General features: G+C 45.5%; 1 protein-coding gene across 1 annotated transcript in view; it reads right to left on the bottom strand.

Annotated features, from left to right (window-relative positions):
• RFX4 (regulatory factor X4) overlaps positions 1 to 12,922 on the bottom strand; it is a 134,682-nt gene extending 121,760 nt beyond the window's left edge. The window contains exons 1-2 of the mRNA XM_008705653.1: positions 12,853 to 12,922; positions 5,899 to 5,985 (exon numbers count right to left, since the gene is read on the bottom strand). Of these exons, the coding sequence (XP_008703875.1) occupies positions 5,899 to 5,985; positions 12,853 to 12,922 (157 nt within the window). The remainder of the gene's footprint in view (positions 1 to 5,898; positions 5,986 to 12,852) is intronic.
• Between the last annotated feature and the right edge of the window lie 7,106 nt (positions 12,923 to 20,028).

The following is a 20,028-nucleotide window of genomic DNA, read 5'->3' as shown; positions in this document are numbered from 1 at the left end:
CAGATGATCAGACTAGTTTAAAAACACATATTAAAAACCTTAATCTTCAATTCAGAAAGGCTGGAAATAGGAAGATGAAAAAAGATACACCATTAACTACTTGATCTAACTGACTTCATCCAGTATCTGCTGGATACACAGTCTTTACAAGTGCACCTGGGCGTTTGCCAAAAGAGACCATCTGTCAGGACAAAAAGGAGGTCTAGACAATTTCTAATACTGAAATCATACAGAATATGTTCTCTGACCAAGGTGGAATTATAATAGAAACAATAACAGAAAGATAACTAGGAACTAACCAAATGTTCGGAAAATTAAGCAGTGGATTTCTAAGTAAACCAGGAGAAAAAGGAGAAATCACAATAGAAATTGGAACATGCATTTAACTGAATGATAATGAAAATACGACATTAGAAAAATTATGGGCTACACTTAAGCAGTTCTTAGAGGAAAATCTGTAACTTTAAATGCCTATTTTGGAAAAGGTTAGATTCAATGATCCAAGAGCTGTCTCAAAAGCTAGAAGACAAAAAATTAAACTCAAAGTAGAAGGAAGGAAGCAATATACAGAAGAGGAGCATAAATAAATGAAATAGAAAAAAGATGTCGGTTGAGAAAAACAATAAGGCTAAAAGCTGAATCTTTGAAAAGACTAATAAAGTTGATAAACTCTGGCAGAACTGATTGAGGAAAACAGAAAAACACAGATTGTCAATATCAGAAATAATAGGGAGCCATTGCTCTAGGTGCTAAATACATGAGAAAAAGTAACAAAAGGAAAGTTTAAAGAGTGTCATATAAAGAAATCTGAAAATTTAGATGAAACTGATTCCTTAAAATAACAATTTGCTGAAAGTAACAAATCAAGAAATAAAATAATCCTCAAAGAAAACCCCAAATCCAGAGGACTTTTGGTGTTGAATTCTTCCTAACACTTAAGAAATAAGTAATGCCAATCTTACACAAACTCCTTCAGAAGAAACAAAAAAGAAAAAAGTCCTCACCTCTTTTTGGGAGGCCTGTATGACACCAGAACCCGAAAAGGGCATTGTAAGAAAGAAAAATCAGAAGCCAATAAAATCTTATAAAGAATAGGTACCAAAATTCTTAACAAAACAAGTAATCTAACCCAGAAATAGACTTAAAAAAAGATAATACTTCTGAACAAGTGCCATTTATGCCAGGAATACAAGATTGGCTTAACTTTCAAAACTTAATCCATGTAATTCACCATATTAATAGAATAAAGGAGAGAAACAATCATCTCAACAGATGCAGGAAAAAACATTTAATAAAGGTCAACACAGGTTCAGGAAAAATCTCTCAGCAAACCAGGGATTTGATTAGGAATACCTGCAAGCAAAATCCATAGTGAGCCTGACATTCAATAATGGAACACAAAATGCTTTTCCTCCTTAAGTCAGGAACAGGACTCCATGTCTACTATCACCGCTTCAACTCAACATTGCACTACGGTCTCTAAAGCACAGAAAAATAATATAAAGACTATAAAGGAGATGGAAAACTATCATTATTCTCAGGTGACATGATTATGTCTGTAGAAAAAAATTTTTAAAAGCAAATTCATAATTAATAAACAAATCTAGCAAAGCAGCTAGACAAGGTCATTATCTAAGAAATCAACTGCATTTGAATATGCTAGCAACTAGCAATTAGAAAACAATTTTAAATACTACTACGTACAATACCACTGAAAAACATCAATCACCTAGAAATAAATCTAATGAAATATGTACAAAACCTCTACACTAAAATCTATGAAACGCTGCTGAGAGAAATTAAAGGACATTTAATACATAGACGTCTGAGGCCACACACATAGATGGGAAATTTGATGTTGGTAAGATGTCAATTCTGCCCAAATTGATTATAGATTCAGTATGATCTCAGTCAAAATCCCTCAGGGATTTTTGTGACATTTGACAAGCTGATTCTAAAATTTGTATGGAAATGTTAAGAATTTAAATTAACCAAAACAATCTTAAAGAATCTTATGATTCCAAAACAGACAAACAGACCAATGGTTCAGAATAAAGGTCAAGACATAGATCCATATGTATACGATCTCCTGATTTACAGCTAGTGGGTAAAGGATTCTTTCCAACAAAAGGTGCTCTATCAGTCAAAAATTAAAAGTAAATTAAGAACTATGACTCCTCCCTCACACCATATAAAAAATTCCAGATGGACTTCTGATATAAAAGTAAAGGGTAATATAATAAAACTTTCAGATAAGAATATGAAAAATATCTTAATGACCCAGAAGTAGGCAAAGATTTCTTAAGACAAAACAAAAAGCCCTAACTGCAAAAGAAAAACACTGATAAACTAGACATTATTCAAATAAAGAACTTCTGTTCACCAAAAAATACCACGAAGAGAATGAAAGGCAGACTACAAACTGAGAGATGTTTACAATACTTTCATCTGACAAATACCTCCTCCTGAGAATATAAAAACAACCCTTACAAATCATTAAGGAAAAGATAAACCACACAACTTAAAAAGAAACCAACAGGCAAAGGACATGAGCAGGCAGATCACAGAAACAGTATCTACAAGAATGTTCACCAACCCATCTCAAACTCTTCCAAAAAACAGAAGAGAAGGGAACACTTCCCAACTCATTCTATGAAGCCAGCATTACCCTGATACCAAGTTCAGACAAAGACAATACAAGAAAAGAAAGTTCCAGATCCATAGCCCTCATGAATATTAATGCAAAAGTCCTCAACAAAATCTAGCAAACAGAACTCAACAACGTGTTAAAGGACCGTACGCCATGACCAGGTGCAGTTTTTATTCCCCAAATGCAAGGATGGTTCAACATAGGAAAATCAATCAGTGTAGTACACTATACGAACAGAATGGCCACGTGATCATCTCAATGGGTACCAAAAAAGCATTTGGCAAAATTTAACACCCTTTCATGATAAAAACACTCAACAAAATAGGAATAGAAGAAAACTATCTTAACACACTAAAAGCCCATACAAACAACTCACAGTTAACATCATACTCAATGGTGGAAGACTGAAAGGTTTTCCTCTAAGATTGGAAACAAGACAGGGATGCTCACTTCTGCCACTTCTATTTAACATAGTCCTGGAAGGCTTAGTCAGAAGATCACACACACACACACACACACACACACACACAGAAGATCACACACACACACACACACACACACACACACACACCCTAGTACAAAACTACTGTAATCAAAATAGTGTGGTGCTGGCATAAGGAAAGACAGACAGACCAACAGAAGAGAATAGAGAGACCAGGAGTAGAGCCTCACACATATGGTTAACTGATTTTAAACAAGGGTGTTGAGACCATTCAATGAAGAAAGTACAGTCTTTTCAACAAATGGTGCTGGGAAGACTGGATATCCACATGCAAAATAATGAATTTGGACCCCTACCCTATGTTGTATACACAAATTAACTCAAAATAGATCAAAGACCTAAACATAGGAGATAAAACTATAAAACTGTCATAGAGGAAAAACTTCCTGGTGTTGGATTTGGCAATGATTTCTTGGATATGACACCAAAAGCACAGGCAACCAAAGAAAAACAGATACACTGCGTTACATCAAAATTAAGAACTTCTGTGTGTCAATGGACACAACCAGCAGAGTAAAAGGCAACCCATGGAATGGAAGAAAATATTTGCAAATCATATATCTGATAAGGGGTTTATATGCAAAATATATAAAGAACTCAGGCAATCCAATAACAACAAAAAATAAACAATTCAATTTAAAAATGGATAAAAAGACTTAAACAGACATTTCTCCAAAGAAGATATATGAATGAGTAAGCACGTGAAAAGATGCTCAACATCACTAACCACTAGGAAAGTACAAACGAAAACCACGAGATGCCACTTTACATGCATTAGGATGGTTGTTATTTTTAAAAACACACAGAAAATGACAAGGATTGGCAAGAATGTGGAGCTACTGGAACTACTACTAGCTACGACAGGAACTAGCCACTTCATTGCTGGTGGGAACGTAAAATGGTACAGCTGCTATGGAAAATGGTAGGGTGATTCCTCAAAATACTACAAGTAGAATTACCATACGCTCCAGCAACTGCACTCCTGGGTATATACTGAAAAGAACTGAAAGCAGGAACTTGAACACATATGCGTACACCCGTATTCATAGCAGTATTCACAAGTATTCACAAGAGCCAAAAGGTGCAAACAACCCAAATGTCTATCAAAGGATGAATGGATAAACCAAATGGGGTATACACATAAAACGGAATGCCATCCAGCCTTTAAAAGGAAGGAAGTTCCTGATACGTGCTACAACACAGATGGACCCTGAAGATACTATGCTAGGGGATATAAGCCAATTACGTAAAAACAAATAGTATGTGATTCTATTTATACAGTCAAATTCATAGAGACAGAAGTAGATAGTAGTAGCCAGGCACTGGGAGATGGGACAGGGGAGGTGGGAATGGGGAATTATTGCTAGAGTTTAAGTCTGGGAAAATGAAAAAAGATTTGGAGGTGGACGGTGGTGATGGTTGTACAACAAAGTGAATGTACTTAATGCCACCAAATTGTATACTTAAAATGATTAAAATAGTCAATTTTATGGTATATATATTTTAGTGCAATAAGACAAAGTATGCTCAGACATGCTTAAGAAATAAAAACTTGAGACAACTTAAATAACATCAACATTTAAACGGACATGTAAACTGTGGCATATGCTCACAATGGAATACTATACAGCCATGAAGAAGCACTGCTACGTACGACAGCGAGGCTGCATCTGGCAGACATTACGTTGAGTGAAAAGTGCTATATACAAAAGAATACAGACTCTATAAGTCCATTTATATAATGTTTCAGAAACAGGCAAAACCAAATGATAGTGATAAAATCCAGGAGGGTAGTTATTAACAGGGATTCTGAGACATGAAGGAACCACCCAGGGGGCTAGAAATGTTCCATCTCTTTTCTGGGTGGGGGTTACACAGGTAGATACAAACTGAGAAAACAAAAGGCATTCATCAGACCAGTCACATAAGATTTATGAACTTGATATTCAATTTATCTCAATTTTATAAAATGATGCAAAATCGTGATGACAGAACAACAACGCCGGAAGGAACTCTGGAAGAAAGCTGTTCCGCGTGTGCAGCAAATGCTGTTGGGGATTATGGAGCAGGTGGTCCCTGGCCCATGCTCTGAGCAAACTGCACTAAGGAAATGCTCTTTACCAGCCAAGGGGGAAAGACACTCTGTCCCCGCTGGCAATCACATTTACAATGAGCTGCCCCCTTTTTCAGTGGTTCGGGGGCAAACACAAGTCCCCATCAGTCTTCTTTCTTAATATGAGGTGCCCAGAAGACCCAATCTGACATAACCCAGGGGAAGGTGCAAACACAGCAATTTATACCTTCCCATTAACTCCCAATTCTCTAGTCCAAGATCTAGGAGAAATCTTTACTTTCAAAGAGCAAGGACATTCCAGACTCTGAAACGACAATCCCATGACACACTAATTTAATCCAACATCTACGGGGACACAGAGAACGGCCTTTCCCACTCAGGTCCGCATTTGCCCAACTGGAGCATCACTGTAATGGGGTCTTTAGGGACTCAGACAACATGAACGTGCAAACAGCAAGTGCTTGCTGTGGCGCCGTTCCCGTGTTTACTGGACTGCACTGCACTCCCCATTGCAGAATATTCCAGAGAGGGCCTGGCGTGGTCCCTAAATGGCTTCAGAGTCTCTCGCTCCAGGTGACTTGCCCCAGCCTAGCATTCGAGAAGCACCATCCCACCCACGAGGACACTGGACGTGTCTAGGACATGGTGAAAGAATGAATTTCGAGCACTTACTTTCATCATTAGAAACATTCCCCAGAGATGTGTGGCTGGAATAACGTTTGTTCTCACTTTCATTGAGACATCTTTCAATCCAGCTCTCTAAAAAAAAACAAAAACAAAAACAAAAACAAAAAAAACAGAAAGAAAGAGAGAAAGAGGAAAGAAAATCACAGAATTGCAGAATTGCTATTGGTGTTTGTGAAGAGACATGAACATCATAAACACATTCGACTCAACTGCCCACTGGTTTTCATCTGAGACCTGCCCCGGCTGGAACTGGGCTTTCCAAGAAGCCCCGCCAGGCACCATTGCTGAGGAGACAAAATGGTGACTGAAGCCCCCTTGAGTATTTCTTGGTCAGATTCTACTACTTCCGGAGTATTCACAGCCCCGTAGTACCAACTGTGGATTATCTTTCTTTGCATCAAAAAGACGTTCCTGGGAAGTCATTTGTAAAATGAAGTTTGGTCAACTAAACCACTGGTGGTGGTTTACCAACTGATAAATTAGCAGCAGAACCCTTTATTCAAACAAAAACAAAAAGGAAAGCAGACATAACCCTGAGGGTTCTGGATGAATCGGAGGAGGAGCACAGGGAACTCAGAGGCTCCCTTCCCTTTGCCCGGTGACCCCCGAAAGGGGCACTTCCAAGCACAGGCCCAAAGCCACTGTGTGAGGAGATAATAAAAGCTATACAATAGCTATGTCGTACTTTTAAAATACAAAAGACTCTGTTTTTAAAATCTAATTCCAAAGTCTACAAAAGTACTTTCCACAATGTAGCATGATGTTTATTCCATTGGGTAGACCAGCTACGACTCCTTCCTTCCTTCATTCATTCAACAACACCCACTATAGTCAGTCCTCCTATAATGCTTGTTTTGAAAATAAGCGTGTGTTCCTGGGCAAGTAATACATTAGGGAATGATCTGAGCAGAGAGCAAACTTTGCGCTTGCTTACGCTCAATCTCCTCCCTAAGAAACATCAGGCGAATGCAGAAAAGCACACATACCTGAACCAAACCCCATAGGAATATGCAAAATTCACACATGCTCACGCCCCAGACATCTACCGGCTACTTGAGTTCACCTCGCGTGTTATGAGCCACCCCTGCCCGGATAACGCACGTCCTACCACTTCACCGTAACTCCCAAGCGGCAGCCTTTCTGACGCCCACTTCCAAAAGCGAACTTCAGGTCTTTCCCAAGGTGAAGTGCCCGACTTAATTGTATTTCCGCACCTCTTAAACATTTAATTAACGTGTACAAAACTGTGCTGTCATTTTTATTTGATTCCTATTTTTTTAACGTGTCACTGAAAGAGCTTTTGAGTGTTACGTCCCTCATTTATTTTTCTAGTAAACTGGTTTTTATCGTGCTGTTTTGCAGAACGTAGTGATTTTTAGGAATGCCTACGCGGTGTTACAGCAGGGCTGACGACACCTATGGCTTTGTGCTTCCGCACAGAGGTGTCCCCCGTTGCTGTCTTTATCACATAGGAGCTGGCATTTCCTGAGCACCTATTCTGATCTGCCAGGCCTTTACATGTGTTATCTCACTGAATTCTGACAACTCCCAGAAGTAAAGATTTAAATCTCCATTTTTCTTCCTAGAAAGCAACTGAAGCTTAGATTAGGTCATGTGACTCCTCGTAATTCAAAGAGCCCAGGACCAGATCATTAGTTAACACCTTAGGTGACATATTCTAGAAGGGAGGCATGCTGGCACGGGAGCTATGGGCTGGGGTGGGGGTGGGGGCACAGCAAACGCAAACAGCAGGGAGAGATGTTGGGTTTTTATTTTATATTTTATGTCCCAACAAACTGCTCTTTTAAAAGCTGCTCCCTAAATTGTAAATAAGTAGGTGGAAATATCCAGGGGGAGGAACCAGAGCCAGCTTATTAAAAGGAAATGGAAAGCTCGTGTTTCTGAGGAAACACTGAGCGGCAGAGAAATTCAAAACCTTAAAACACCACCCCTTCCAGACGCCAACTGAGCAACGTGGAAACAAATGGCTTACGAGGTTTTTCAGAGGTGTGATGGCACAAGGCGGGTGTTTGTCATCACATCACTTCTAAAGATGCGTCAGGATACAGATCTCCAGAACTCTTTTCAGGACTCTCCAGAACATCTCCACTCCGATCTTCTAATCCCCTCGAGTTCTGGCCCATTTTCCTTGGCCACGGGCGTGGCTGGTCTGGGAGGGCAGCTACTGAAATCTGCAGCCCCTTCCTCCACCAGCGCACAGCAGCGAAGGCAACCGCTCTGGGCCAGCCCTGGTCTTCCCAGCTAGGTATGCACATCTAGCGACCCTCACATGCATGTGAACACACGCATGCACACACACACACACGCATACACACACACACACACACACACACACACCCTTTTCAGCGGACACAGGGAACTAAGAGAAACACTCTCCCTCTCACCCATTTGCCTGCGCCAAGATCAGGCCTGTTAACTTTGGAGTCCTCAAAAAGGGCCAATTCCTGCAGGTGAGAATCCCCAGTGATTGGTGGGGCACTCCCTGAAGAACTCATGCAAACATTCCGCAGGGGCGATGGCTCTGAACACCCAAGGCCGAGAGAGTGCGACACCAGCCCACAAGAGCTCAAGTCAAGGAAGAACTTTCCAGATGGCTGTGCCTCTCCCTGCCCCATGTTGCCCAACTCTAGAGAGAGATGAGAGCGGGGTGATGAGAAGAGAGAGGGGGCTGGAAGTGCCAGGAAAGAAAGAAGAAATCTCACCGAGGAACACTTCCCTCCACCCACGGGACCCACTCGGGTCTCTCTGATGCCGTGGTCTATGCCTGTAGCCACTCTGCTGCTCTTCTTCCAGGGTGGTCTCTCGTGCACATGGCAGAGATCAGAAGACAGCCAGCACGGCTCCATTTTTCTGGTCAAAGTACCCCACTTTTTCCAGCTCCTGCTTGGAGGGAGTTGTTCCCACTTCTTTGCCATCCAGTTCACCCACATCTGGCTGTCTTCTAGTTAATCAAGGTCCAATTGTGCCTGTGGCTCCAGGATGCTCTCTGGAGGGTCCAGACCACGGTCTGAGCAGTGCCAAATACGGCAGAACCATCTGCTGTTCTGGACATCTGGAGTTCTCAGAGCATTCAAAGTCTTACATTCCAGACTGCATAGATGTCACTGAGAGATCGAAACAAGCCACGGGCCTTGCATCCACAGGTGCTCTTGACCTTTGTCCTCTTTCCTAGTGGGGCTCTCAACAGCAGCATCGGCAACCCATGCCTCCTAAGTCAGGTTGCTCCAAATGCGTGCAAGGCCTCTACTGAGGTCACTGCAGGAAACTTCGTTTACTTGAAAACTATTAACAATGAATTTTGGTCTTGCAAAGATCAAGAATTAGTCAGCCAGAATGACAGGTACGTTGAATTTTTGATAAAGCGCTGTGTTCACCTAACTTATTTACTTGTAGATTATGTGATTTAATAATAATAATAAAGGTCACTGTCCATTGGGTCTTTATGGGCCAAGCATTATGCAAACACATTACATACACCAGCGTACTTAATCCTCCTAACAAGCTTGAGATAGGTGTTATCAAGAAAATTAAGGTTCAGTAAGATTAGGTGACTTGTCCAAAGTCACCCAGCTAGTAAGAGGCAGGACTGCCATTCAGACTTAGATCAGAACCACTGCTCTCTCCAAGGGTGGGCTGAGCTCTCCTCCTGTGTCCCATACAGTCTCCAGCACACGGTGCCAACACGGCAACACTGATCGCGGTCTGCCTGGCATTCGAACTTTCGCTAAAAGTCTACGTACATAGTACAATTTTTGCTACGTTCATTCATGTGTTTCTTTGCTGGCCTTTGTTATACATAGCAGGCCCTTCTGTTTAGATCCTAAATATCTTAAGAATGAAGTCCGTATTATTCTCTCTTTCGACTCTCACTAGCACCCGGTACGAAGTTGTTCCTATAGTATGGTCCCAAGAAATGTTACATCATTGACACACATGATGTCAAAGAATGCACAGCATATAAGTAGATCCGCATGTCTATAGAATTTCCTAATCTTTTCTTTTTTACCACGTAAGGCATGAAATGGTACAACACATCGAAGGTGATTTTCCAGATAAAGCAAGCAAAATTCAACCAGCGTCTGTGTTGTGCCTTCTGGATAGAAGAAGCTATAATAAAAGCTGTGAGTGACACAGACACGAAGAAGACTGGCTTCTGCCCAGCAGCTGTCATCTACAAAGCCAGGCAGATGCTATTCCCCAAACTCACGAGTGCGGGAAGACTGTCCTTTCCGTCCACCTTGTACTCAGTAGCCCTGTGCTTGTCTCCGTAGATGGGGCACAATAAATATGTGGTGTTGAATGCATTACTTTAAAAAAAAATAACATTAAGTTCCTACTCCATGCCAGGTACTACGCAAGATATTTTCACATATGTGGCTTATGTTACAGGGATCTCAGAATAATAGTACATGGTTTGTTTTAATGCATGTCTACTAATAGACATGAAAACTGAGGCTTGCAGCAGAAGTTCTAATACAAGGCAGGCTGTGGTCAGTGCTGCCGTGTCCGCACCCTGACCTGGGACATGGGAGGAGGAGAGCTCGCCTCACCTCACGCTTGGCTAACTCCCTGCTCCCCACTGCGTCATTCCTGATCCGTAAAAATAAATCCTCTGATCTTTTAGTAAGAACCAAGCTTGCTCTAAGTGCCCAGCAGGATGTACTGACAGCTGTGAGTTCGGCTCCTGGCTGCAAAGCATCACTTCCCCTGACTCATCTGGGATCATAGGCAGGAAGGAGGACGCCAATCGTGCCTTGTGGATTTTCACTTCCCAAAGAGTTTAACCCGCACTCCTCAGAGGCAGATCTTCATCCCTCCCCACTTTAGAGTGAGTTTTTCTAGAAGGGCTGGTTCCCTTTGCAGCAGCAAAGAAAAACCAGGAAATAACCGCGTCCGGGACACGGCATGTCCAAGGCCCAGAGTTGCTTCAGGAACATGTATTGGTCTGGCGGGAGGACCCGACCAAGACGGTGGTCCAAAGCCAGGAAATCCTTGATGCTCACAGGGCACACTGACCCTAGAACCTGATCTGACTTCATGAGACAGAAATTCATCCCACATTAAACATAAGGAAACTGGGGTCCAGACCGTGGCAGTGGCTGGGCCAAGGTCACACAGCCAGAGGGATTAAAGACAGAATTCAAACCCAGACCTTCCGTCTCCAAAGCCTATGTTTACTCTGCTTGCCATGTCATACTGGGCACAGGCTGGTGAGTCTATCTTAGGCTAGCCATCCATCCATTCATTCATTTTGCAAATCATTATCAAGTGCCTTCAGTGTAAAGTTGCAACAGAAGAGATGCCAATACGTTACAGCAAGATATCTCTGGTGGAGCAGGGTCTCAGGACCAGAGAATATCTTGTTTATTTATTCTTGTTTTATTATTTATATTCCCCACCTTAAAAATATAAGTTCTGACAACGTTGTCCATCTTTGCCATGCTTTGTCCCCAGGAGCCTGGCACGGTGTCAGGCTCTTGGCATGGTGGTAGGTTGTGAGGAAGTAAAGTAGGATGAGAGAACAGGAGGAGGAACAAGGGATCCTCTCCCAGGAAGGCCTCTGAGAAGCAGCAGCATCTGAGCAGAGACGAGTGGAGAGAAGGCGTAAGGCTTTCAAAGGTCCACAGAGAGGGGACTGCAGAGGCCAAGGCCTTGAGGTGGGATCATGGGTGGCCGGTGATCATGGATGAAGGAGTGGCAAGAAGACCCCATGGCTGATGGAGTGACCAAGGGGGAGACAGTACAAGATGAAAGAGAAGACAGAGGCAGGCCAGGAAGAATGTGGGGTTCAGAGTTAGAACAACTGGATTTCAAATTCCAGCCCTGCCACTTACTAGCTATGTGACATCGGGCTGACTCCTGAACTTTCCAAAAGCCCTACTTTCCAGGCTCTCCGAAGATTAAATGAAATAATACAGGTGAAGCACTTAGCAGGCTTGGCTTTGTGGGCCACGGTAAAATGAGGAAAGCATGGTTTCTGTCCACCAGGAGCTCACAGCCCAGTGATGAGGACAGACAGTAAAGGCCATGTCCAGCATTTACTGAGCTTTCTCCCCCACACCAGCCCCCCTGCTCCACATGCCTCCCCTCTACTCCTCACGGCAACCCTGAAACAGAGACTTGAACGATTTGATTCGGGAGGAAGCCCTGGGGATCAGAGACGCTAGGTAAAGGCAGCCAGCTAGCTGGTGGCCCAGCTGGGTCAGGTCAGCCTGCCTCTAAGGTTGGTGTGCTCTCACTGGGGCACGTGGCCCCAAGGAGCCAGCAGGGAACCGGGAGTAGTCTGCAACTATGATAACGTGCCACGGAAGCACAGAGAAGCGAGCTTCCATGTCAGCCTTCATATAGGAGGTAGCATTTCACCCAGTCCTTAAACGATTTGGCGCCTGCCAGATGGAACTGGCCAGGAGGGCCACGGCACGGACAAAAGTACAAAGTGGGTTCTGGGAAAGGGGATGAGCCCACTGATCGGGGACGGGAGGAGAGGCAGGGGACAGGTGGGAGGGTCTAGGAGGAGCAGATTGCCAAGGCCTCACCCACCAGGCCCAGAAGCCTACAGGCAGCTGGGAGCCAGCCGTCATTTTTAAGCAGTGGGGGAGTGACACGACGAGCTTTGTTTCTGAGGAACTGGATGAGAACAGGGAGTTCTTGACTTATGCAACACCTGAAGAGAAAGCTGCCTGACTTACAAAGTGTCACCAGGTTTTAATCGAAGGCGTTATTCATACTCTTCGTATCAACAGTCTTTCAGGGCCCTGTGCTGGGGCCTATTTTAGGAACTCACAGCTTTAGAAATGATACATCAAAAAGTTGACACGTCACACTCCCAGCTGCCAAGGGAAGACCAGACCCCAGGTCCTGGAGGTGCCAGAGTGCCCCCCGCCCCCCGTCTCCCCTCCCCCCAGGCGCGGCCATTACCAGTGGAACCATGCCAACAAGGCCTGCTCCTGTCTCCCCTGGCACCAGGGCGTGACCTCCGCTTCATCATTCTCTCTCTCGGCCCGAGTCTCCCTCTGCCCTGGGCTCCCCTCCGTGGTGACACACAGGAACACGTAGAAAGTCTGAGCCCAGGAGGCAGGCAGCTGTGGCCTCTCTGGGGGAGGGGGGCACAGGTCAGTGGGTTGCCATGGCAACACCACAGGCCCTGCCCCAGGGGCCGCTGGGTTCCAGGAAGGGGCCCCTGCCCTGCCTCCAGGGGGCCACCTCACCCTGCCCCTGCTTGTATTCCTTCCCTGGCTCACCAAACATTGCTTTAGTGCCAACTGTTTGCCAGGCACTGAGGTTCTCATGATGGACACCGCAGACAAGGTCCCTGTTCTCAGGGAGCTTGGATTCTGTGGTGGAGATGGACAGAAACAAATATGCAAGATGACTTCAGAGCGCAAGGAGTGTTAGGAAGAAAAGGAGGCCACGGAATGGGGTAAAGAGAGACAGGGTGCTGCCTGAGGTAGCAGGACACTGAGGGCCTGCTGGAGGAGGTGATGTCGGAGCAAGGGCACAGACCTGAGGAGGGAGTGGGCTGGAAAACCAGTGTGGCGGGGAGAGGGAGGGCAGGCGAGAGCAGCAGGAAACGAAGTCAGAGGTAGGAAGAGCCGAACGCGTGTAGGGAAGAAGCCCACGCTTATTCCAAAGGTGCTAAGAAGCTGCTGGAGGGCCTGAAATAGGTGACGTGAACTGCACTGGCTCAGAAAGCGTAGCCTACGAGGGGCTATACATTCATTCATCCCACCACCTGCTGATGAGGCATCCGTGGGGCATCACGGGCCAGGCACTGCGCTACACCGTAGGGGCAGAGCAGGAAAGCAGGCAGACGCCGTTTCTGTCTTCAGTGAAGCTTAGACTTTAGCGCGAGAGTCAGCTGTTAGATAATAGAGATGGGATTCCCGAGAGAGCCGAGGAAGAGGGAAAAAGGGAGTCTGATCTAATGTGTGAGTCAGGGAAGCTTCTCGGAGGAGGTGGCATTAAGCGGACAGCTGAAGACTCTGCAGGCCTCATGTAGCCACCCAGGTAAACAGGGAGGGAGGAGTGTTCCCGGCGGAAGGAACATCATGTGCAAAGGTCCTTAAAACTGGCCGAAGATGATGCATTCAAGGCACTGACAAGCAGCCCGAGTGCGAAGGCCCACATACATTCAGGGAGTCATTCAGCCTGTGTTTGATGACACTGTTCTGTTTGACGAGCACTCTGGAAGATGCTATGGTGCGTGTGCACATAAAAACCCTGCCTCTGTACCTAGGACTAAGTTAAGGAGCCTGGATTTTATTCAACAGGTGGTGGGGAACCTCTAAGAGTTGTTGAGTAGAGTGTGACATAAGCAAAACCATTCTAGGGGCGCCTGGGTGGCTCAGTTGGTTGAGTTTCTGACTCTTGGTTTCGACTCGAGGCCCAAGTGGGGTTGGGCTCTGCTCAGAGGGGAGTCTGCTTGAGATTCTCTCCCTCTGCCCCTCCCCCACCGCACATGTGTGCACACTCTCTCTCCCTCTCTGCCTCTTAACATAAATAAATAAATCTTTAAAAAACAAAACCAGAAACCGTACTGTGGGCAGCTCCATCTGGTGCTGCTGAACACAGTCTCAGAGGGGAGAGAAAGGGAAGCAGGAGACCACGTGATTCTCATCCAAACTTTGTAGTCTGAAAAGCCGCATTATTAATAATTTTGCCAGGACCACATGTGTAAGCTAGGACTGTCCCAGGCAAAGCAGGACGTAATGGTCCCCCTGGGTAGGAGGCCGCTGCAAGGGTCTAATTAATTCTGAGCAGCTCAGAACAGAGAAGTGACATGAGAAAAGGTAAGAACTTTGCCCTCTTTCCACCTGACTCTATCCACTACTCTAGCTGGTTCAGGACATGCGTCCTGGTGTCCCCATGTCCCCACATCTCTTCCTCACCTGCTGGGGTCTCAATCACAGCGTGAGGAGGTGAGTGTGAGGTGACAGTATGACACGTCCTGGCATGTGGCCTCCCACCATCCTTGCCAACATCAGCATCGTAGCTGCCTCTTGGAGAAGCAGTGCTATGCTCCTGGGGTTACCTCGTTCAGTCACAGCAGTGCGGACAGGGAAGGTCCGCGTTACACAGATGTGTGGCCAGGACAAACAGGACTGTGACTGGCTTGGTGTGCCGTTACCCCCACACCCCGGGCCTCAGGACGTGCCCACTGGGTCATCTTTGTCCTTATAGCTGATGGGTGCTCATTGCACACAGGGGCCACGTGCACTGAAACATCAGCCCACTTACTATCTGCTCAACACCCTATGGCCTGGGCCTGTCTCTCTGCAAAGACGGGACACGATTCGCTTCCTCCTTCAGTTTAACCCTTTACCATGACGAGATTCCCAATCCATAACCCAACTCACTGTCCTTGCAGTACTTGCTTAAAAACACCCTCGCCAGTTTGCCTTTTTAACTTTTCTGCTTTTCCTTAAAAATCTGAGCAGTTGGGGGCACCTGGGTGGCTCAGTCGGTTACGAATAGTCTGACTCTTGGTTTCAGCTCAGGTCACAATCTCAGGGGCCAGAGATCGAGCCCCATGTCAGGCTCTGCACTCTTGCAGAGTCTGCTTGGGATTCATCCCCCCTCCTCCCTCCCTCTGCTCATGCTCTCTCTTTCTTCTCTCAAAATAAATAAATAGATAGATAAACAAATAAAATCTTTAAAAAGATCCGAGCCGTGTTTTCATGTCTTTCCCAGTTCTAATACATTCCTTTGAAAAATAACCCTCCCCCCCAAACTCCCTCTGTAGGAATGCCTCAGTTTCCACTTCAATCAAATAAGGATTTCTGCTTCAGAAGGCTACGGTGAGACTCCTCTGATGACGACGATGGACGAGAGTCTCTGAGGAAGGCTGGCGTGCTGACTGAACACAAGCCAGCCCTCCTTCCGCCACCAGGCAGCACTGCTCTTCCTTCACCTCCCTCAGACTTGGTGCTCTCCCATCCGCCCAAACTACTCACTCTGTTTCTAGGGGCCTCTCTGGACTCCCCAAGTTCACCTGCTGGCTGTGCTGGCTCCCTATTCGTACCCTGGGGAGCATCTCCCGCAGGTCTGGAAACTAGCAAGTGTCGGGGCCCCAAGTCCACGAACTCTTGACTGCAGGGAGGAAGCCCCTCCCATCGGCCGGGGCTGGGGATCCAGTACAGAAAAGGACAAGAAGGCCTGACTGCTAAGCCTCGCTGTCTCACTGGTTTGTGAACTTAACCAAGTACTTACACCTTTCTGAGCCTCAGTTTCTCTGTCTGCTGTAGTTACAATAACCACCATTGAGTGAGCCCCCCTTGTGCACCACTGTGCTAAACTGCTCACATACGTCTTCTTGCAATTACTTCATACATAGCAATTATCGTCTCATTTCATGGATGAGGGAAGCGAGGCCCAGAGAGAAAGTCCTGGATAAAAAAAAAAAGCTAAGAACTCTGTCTTCTTTTTGGCTAACGTTATTCACTCTCCTCGCAGGGCCATGTGGCCAATGTCCTCGTGAGTCCTCCTCATCAGCCGGGGTCTCATCACGGCAGAATGCTGGTGAGTCCAAGGTGACACTAAGGTCATCTCCTGGAACGTGGCCACCCAATGCAAGCACCATCATCTTCATGAACGTCGTAGCAATGACTTGCCCCAAATCACACAGCCGGTAAGCCGCCGAGCTGGGATCTGAACCTGAATCTAACCTAACCACTAACTTATTTTTTTTCTTCAATTTTTCATTCAAAAAGCAATTTATTGAGCAACTACTATCAGACACTATTCTGGGCTCTGAAGACACAACAGTAAACCAAAAACACAAAATCACTGTTCACACGTAAGCAACAAAAATAGAACTTAAAATCATCCACAGGTGAAAGAATATCTTTAAAGAATGGCAATTCGACTCAAAACAAGTCAGCAGGTACTCCTGACCATGACCTTGTACTGTAATACCCGTAATTATATAGGCCTTCAGGTCTCATTGCGAGTACTGAGCTGTGTCTAACATAATACCAAGTACACAACAGGTGCTTAATAATCTTACTGCCCTTTCTCACTTTAGGAAAACTCAGTACAGAAAGCCCCAAAGCAGTCACAGAGATGAATGAAGCCATCATTACTGGCAACAGACGAGAATTAAGGAGGAAACCCCGAAGTGCACCTGGGCTGCCAGGTCAGAGCTCACAGACACTCCAACAGTCCCCGGAGACTAGCAAACATTAGAGCTAAGGTGTTCGGTGCCATCTCCTGTTGAAGATACATTCAGTGTAAAAGCAATCTCTGCTCTGAAAACGTCCCTGGGAACACCGGCGTTAACACACGCACACGTAACTGCATCAACAGGCTGTAAAATTTTCACTTCCCCCCGACTTTTGCGGGGGAGCATACCCACCACTACCTAGTGCTGGCAGACTTTTCCTTTGTTTCTATTTCTATGATTACAACATTACTAAAACATATAAGTCTGAGAAAAGCTTACTGGGGCCAAGGCTCCTCTCTGTGCACAGCATCTGACATTCTTTGGCTCCTGACATCACTGCCTCTTCTAGTTTGTATGTTTGCTTGGCTCTTCTACATTTCTTCTCACTCCTTCTATGAGGGGATGGGGCTTCCCGCACCCGGGAACCTCAAGAGCCAGCCGCTCCCGACGGCAGGACCCAAACAGACTTTAAACTAGTCTAAGCTTTCAAGATAAATTCCCAAAACATCCTTCTCTTAGGCAAAATGCTTTTCTCTTTCCTGTGTTAATCGATCCTGGGAACTCTATTTTAAAATGTTGAAAGGAGAAACCCATTCATCTATAATCCCACCCTTCTCCCATGTGAATACTTGACCTTCTGGGCGCTTCCCCATCGATGTCCACATGTGCACGTATATAAAGTACATCCCCAGTGGATGAACGTACAGTCTCTACTCATTTTCCCCTTAACATTCCATTACGCAGATTTTTCCTGTTTTGTTACAGCCCTCATGTTCCCTTGAGCTAATATTCCCATTTTTATAATGTCTTAATGAACAAGTTGGTGCATATTTTTTCTCTCTCTAGAATTATTTCCCGAGAGTCACCTAGGAGAAGGAAAAGCAAGCACGTGGGCTTGGGAACTAGCCAGGCCTTCGTACTTTAGGCAAAGTCTCAAACCTCAGTGTCCCCTTGTGTGAAATGTGGAGAATAATAACCTGCCCACCTCATCTTCATGGTGTGAGGTGTGGAAAGCTCTTAGCTCAGTGCCTGTTCTAGAACCATGGAACCATTATGATTCCTAAGGACCTGTCTATGACAGAGAACCTTTGTGTGTTTTAACCATACTGTAGGTGTTAAGCACACAGACCATGGAGCTCAGCTGCCAGGTTCAAGTCTGATTTCCTTGCTGTGTGACCTGAGGTCAGGGACGCAACCACCTCGAGCCTCAGTTTTTTGTTTTGAATCTGCAAAATGGGGGTGGTCGGAACAGCACCTCATGGAGTTTCTATGAGATTCAAGTGAGCAACACAGAGTGTGTTCTCACGATAAGCACTATGGGAGTCTTAGCCATTATAATTTTTACGTTATGGCTCCCCCCAAGGCATGCCGCACTAGTCCGTTCTGTTAGCATTCTTTCCGTTTGCTTCTTAGATTTTTTGGTGCAGTGAAGAGTCTTGGAAGCCCGAAGGACACTAATTCTACTGCTCCCCTTGCAAGTGACTAGGCTCTGCAAGCCGAGGCAAATTAGTTAACCTCATGAGCCTCAATTTCCTTCCTATATATAAACAAAAAACTACCCCATGAAGTTACTAGGAGGATTTAGGACAAATAATATAAGCTCCTTAAGAGCTGACTGTACCTTCTTCACTCCACTGTTCCCTGCAATTAGCACGGAGCTTGGCAAAGAATTGCAGATCAATGAGGAGAGGATGGAGGAAAGGGAATGAATAGCACCGGCAACCATGCCTGGCACCTCGCAGGGGCTCAGAGGGGCCAGCTCAGCTCAGTTAGTTTATCAAGTACTTATCTGCCTAGAGCCAGGTTTCCTAGAAAGCAAAGAGATGCAGCATTCTTCATAATCTGAAGGATGGATTACATATCTTTTTAAAAAAAGATTTCATTTATTTGAGAGCGAGTGAGAGAGAGCACAGGAGCTGGGGGGGGGGCTCAATGTGCATGATCTCATTATGTTCTCTTAACCCTGGAAAGTACGATATAGATGCTTTCACAATGAAGAAAACTGAAAGCTTCAGAAGGAGAGGGAGAAGCAGACTCCTAACTGAGCAGGGAGCCCAACGCAGGGCTGGATCCCAGGACCCTGAGAGTATGACCTGAGCGAAGGCAGACGCGTACCTGACTGAGCCACCCAGGCGTCCCAGACTGACTTATATCTGAAGTAAATATTTACCGAGCACCGACTTGTACAAGACACCGACTTGTACAAGACACGCTTTGCACTGGGCTCAGCCCAGATAGTGACGACACAGATGGAAATCTTGGGAAACGAAGAAGCGTCAAGTACACGTGTAAAATGAAGACGGACAAATGCGTGCCCTTCAGCGCACATGGGTCAGTTCACCGTGAGGCCGAGCTACGACAGTCAGCTCTACGTGGAAGGGAGAGCACCATCCTCTTCCTTGGCACCCTATGTGTTCAAGTGATATGGAGACGGCCTGGTTTACAGAAAGCAAGATCAGCTTTGGTGCCATAACTGACCTCAGGGTTCACACTCTCTCGCTATATGAGCCAGTGCGTGTGACCGGACCCACCGAGTGGCAGTTTCCCTAAGAATAAACTGAGAAAGGGGCGCCTGGTGGCTCAGTCAGTTAAGCGTCTGACTTCGGCTCAGGTCATGATCCCAGGGTCCTGGGATGGAACCCCACATCGCAGGGAGCCTGCTTCTCCCTCTGCCATTTCCCCTGCTTGTGCTCTCTCTCTCTCAAATAAATAAAATCTTTAAAAAAAAAGAATAAAATGGGAAAGACCCTGCCTAGCTACAGGTTTACGAGGTCACGTATTGAAAGACTGAACACAGTGGAAGTGTTGCATAAAATTTTGTTTTGTTTTCTTCTTCTATGCCATCCTTGTGGGGTGCGGTGGGGTGGGGAGAGAAGGTGGGTCTTGGAAGCTACCAGGGGAACACAAGGTGAAGCACACGGAGCTCAGAGCGC

The sequence above is a fragment of the Ursus maritimus genome, unplaced genomic scaffold (genome assembly GCF_017311325.1).
Source record: "Ursus maritimus isolate PB19 unplaced genomic scaffold, ASM1731132v1 scaffold_21, whole genome shotgun sequence".
Taxonomy (NCBI): Eukaryota; Metazoa; Chordata; class Mammalia; order Carnivora; family Ursidae; genus Ursus; species Ursus maritimus.
The sequence above is the reverse complement of the archived record's forward strand: the minus strand, read 5'-3'. Positions and strand labels throughout refer to the sequence as shown.